Source organism: Callospermophilus lateralis, chromosome 3, assembly GCF_048772815.1.
Source record: "Callospermophilus lateralis isolate mCalLat2 chromosome 3, mCalLat2.hap1, whole genome shotgun sequence".
NCBI classification, from domain to species: domain Eukaryota; kingdom Metazoa; phylum Chordata; class Mammalia; order Rodentia; family Sciuridae; genus Callospermophilus; species Callospermophilus lateralis.
Window position 1 is genome coordinate 70,231,896 of NC_135307.1, and position 3,070 is coordinate 70,234,965.

General features: G+C 56.2%; 1 protein-coding gene across 1 annotated transcript; it reads right to left on the reverse strand.

Moving 5' to 3' along the window:
- Positions 1-491: 491 nt before the first annotated feature.
- Six6 (SIX homeobox 6) lies at positions 492-2,375 on the reverse strand. Its single transcript, XM_076848341.1, has 2 exons — positions 1,744-2,375; positions 492-660 (listed from the first exon to the last, which is right to left on the reverse strand). Exons 1-2 carry the CDS (start codon positions 2,313-2,315, stop codon positions 492-494), a joined length of 741 nt encoding a protein of 246 aa, XP_076704456.1. The 5' UTR covers positions 2,316-2,375.
- Positions 2,376-3,070: the final 695 nt, after the last annotated feature.

Below are 3,070 nucleotides of genomic sequence, written 5' to 3' on the forward strand. Positions count from 1 at the left end.
TCCACACAGAATGCACCAGCTTGCGTTTAGAAACAGCAAGTTCCCCAAGCTACAGAGAAACCTACCATGGCAGTCTCTTAAATAAGTAAACAGCATATATATGTTTTGTTAAAAAAAAACTTTAAAGCAAAAGTTATACATATATAACAGCGTCCTTTCGACGTGAAATACCCACAAGAGACTCAGGGCAGGCGCTGAGCGTGTAGTTCGGGTTCCGAAGACTTCTTCGCAGCAAAATCCTTGGGAAAAAGCAAAGCGAGGACAACGGGGCGCTGCCGTCAGGCCTCACCGCGGGCGCCTGTGATAGCGGCGGAAGGGCGCCACTGGAGTTGGGCGGATCGTGGAGCCGACACTGAAACCCAAGCCCGCGGGTCCCTGGCCACCTGGCTTCTGTCGGTGGTGTATTTGTTGGTCTTTCATCCTCTTTTCCGCTTCATTGTTTATCTCGTTTTTACACGGGATTCTGTTTCTGAGCGTGCTGGTTGGGCAGCTTAGATGTCGCATTCACTGTCGCTGGATGTGATGGAGATGGCCGAAGTGGCCGCCTTGCTGGATAGACTAGCGGCCGGACTGGTGGAGACGCCCAACACCTCCGGGGTGCCCTCGCCCTCGGCCCGTAGAGCCCGCCCGGAGCCTTGCGACAGAACCTGCTGCTGTAGTCTACGGGGAAGGAAGGGGACACGGGTCACACTGCGGAAAGTTGCCGCCGCCCGTCGTCTCCTTTTTCCACCCCCCTCCCCTGGCCCGCATTCCTTCAGCCCCGTGACCAGATGATCTTCCTCAGACCCGGGCAATTAAGGTGGGGAAGGAGAACCGACAGAGGTCAAGCGGGAGTCCTCGGCCGCTTCTTGGCAGAGTCCTGCAATTGCCTCCGCCCCCTTCGCTCCCTTTCTCTGCTCCACTTCCCCTGTCTTTGGTCTTTCCTAGTTGTTCCCTACCTTTGGGAGACTTACAGGACTCTAAGGAAATAGCCGAGATGTGGATGAATAGGACGGAAGGCTTCGGACTTGGCACTCCCTTCCCAGTAGTGCATCTGTCTGGGGCTAACCTCTGACTCAGTACCCGTGAGGCTCGGTCGGCTCCAGCTAAAGGCAAACATTGCTGCCTGAGGGTCGCACGGAGAGTTTGGGCCTGGGGAACGAGGCCAAATGTTGGCCAAAATGTTTTGACTAATGGAGATCCACACGTTCAGTAACGAGAAGCCTGGGCCAACTAGTTTGTTCTTGAGACTAGTGGCGCATGGGAAGAAGAAAACTCGACTTTGCACTTAGGAATAGGAGTCCTCTCAAAAACCATTTTCAAACCATTAGAGAAGGAGACACCTGGGCTTTAAAAATGATAACCTGAAGCCTACACGTAATAAGCCAGGCTTTCCTTAATAGTAGGAGTCTGGGCCCTGGCTGACAAGATTTAGACCTTGGAGTCTCCCGATCTTTTCTAGGATTTTAATCTTTATTTCTCTCCTGCCGACCCCTCTTCATGAAGCCTTAGTTTGGCGACCCAGGCTAGCTGCTATAGTGACCCAGATACGCCGTGAACGATAGAGAAGTTGAGGAACTAGGTGACCATAGGGAACACGCGCACGACAGCCCAAAGCTCAGTGGGCTGGTAAACCGAGGATAGAATGTGCTCCCAACTCCTGAGATTTGAATCGGATTCTCCAAGCACCAGGTACCGCGCCAAGAATGTCTCCACCCGCCCCCTTCCCTTGCTCACTAAGCGCGAAGGCCGCTAGTTACCGACCTGTTCTTGGCTGCAGCCGCCCGGTCCCTTTGTCGGCGGTTTTTGAACCAGTTGCCCACCTGCGTGGGGGTCAGTCCGGTTGCCTGGGCGAGCTCGCGCTTTTTGCTGGGGTTGGGATATGGGTCCTGCAGATACCACTCTCGGAGCAGGTGTCGCGTGCGCTCCTTGAAGCAATGTGTCTTCTGTTCGCCATCCCAAATGGTACGCGGCAGCGGGAACTTCTTCCTTACGCGATACTTGTCCACTGGCCCCAGCGGCCGTCCACGCAGCTTCTCCGCCTCCTGGTAGTGCGCTTCAAGCCATAGTGCCTGCAGCTTAGCGTGTGACTCCTTGGTGAACTTGTGGTTTTCCAGGATATGGTAAAGCTCGCGGTAGTTGCCACCGTGAAAGGCCACGATGGCTCTCGCGCGCAGCACCGACTCGTTCTTGTTGAGGGCTTCACAGGCCGCAGGGGCCACGGGCAGCGACCACAGGAAGCGACCCAAGCGCTCTACATCGCCGCTCTCCTCCAGCGTCTCACATACCCCGGCCACTTGCTGGGGGCTGAAATTCAAGATGGGTAGCTGAAACATTGAGGCAGCGCCGGCAGCTGTAGGGACACTGAGCCCGGGGCCGGACACACAGCAGATGCCCGCGGGCCAGGGCGGGTGCGCCAGGCTCTTCTCCGCGAGGCGCCTTGGGGTTACACCGCCGGGGCTGCAGTGGCGGCACAACGGCTAGGAGCTAACGTCCGGGACTGGAGGAGGTTCGGCTCGGCTTGGCTCAGGCACGCAGGCAGGCTAGCTGGCGCTACTACTGGGGTGGGCGGATTGGCGGCGCGGGCGCCATGGAGACCCCCTGTCAGTCACTGGTCGGCTCTGCCAATCAAGGCTGCGACCAGTGCGCCCTGGCCATTTCAGCACCTCCCAGCACTCGACAGCGCCCGCTGTTCGCCGGTGGACTTTTCCTCAGTATTCCACTGAACCCAGAGGATGAAAAGACGTAATGAGTGGCTGGAAAGAAAACAAGTAAGAGCGACAGCGTTTCGCTCTCCCCCTCTCCTCCTGCCTGGGCCCTCCCTCTTTTTCCCCATCAAAGAGGCAGGGATGCTACAGGAATTCATTTTGGGGTTATGCGATGCCTCGTCAAAAGGTCTCCAGAGGACAAAGAGGACTGGGCAAAATCGAAATCCTCCAAGAATTCTCAAGTTTAGTTGTAATAACGGAACAGTAAACCCTACGGGGTGAGCACGCACAATGGGGAGAGGGAGGCAAATCGGATCTTCTCATTTCTTCCAAGTACCCATCCCTACATGCCTGCCACTTCTCCTTTTCCAGCTGTCAAAGCA

Coding starts and splice junctions, on each gene's coding strand:
- Six6 (XM_076848341.1), bottom strand. CDS start 2,315: ATGTTTCAGCTACCCATCTTGAATTTCAGCCCCCAGCAAGTGGCCGGG. Junction 661..1,743: donor GCGGCTGCAGCCAAGAACAG/GTCGGTAACTAG, acceptor CCTTCCCCGTAG/ACTACAGCAGCAGGTTCTGT.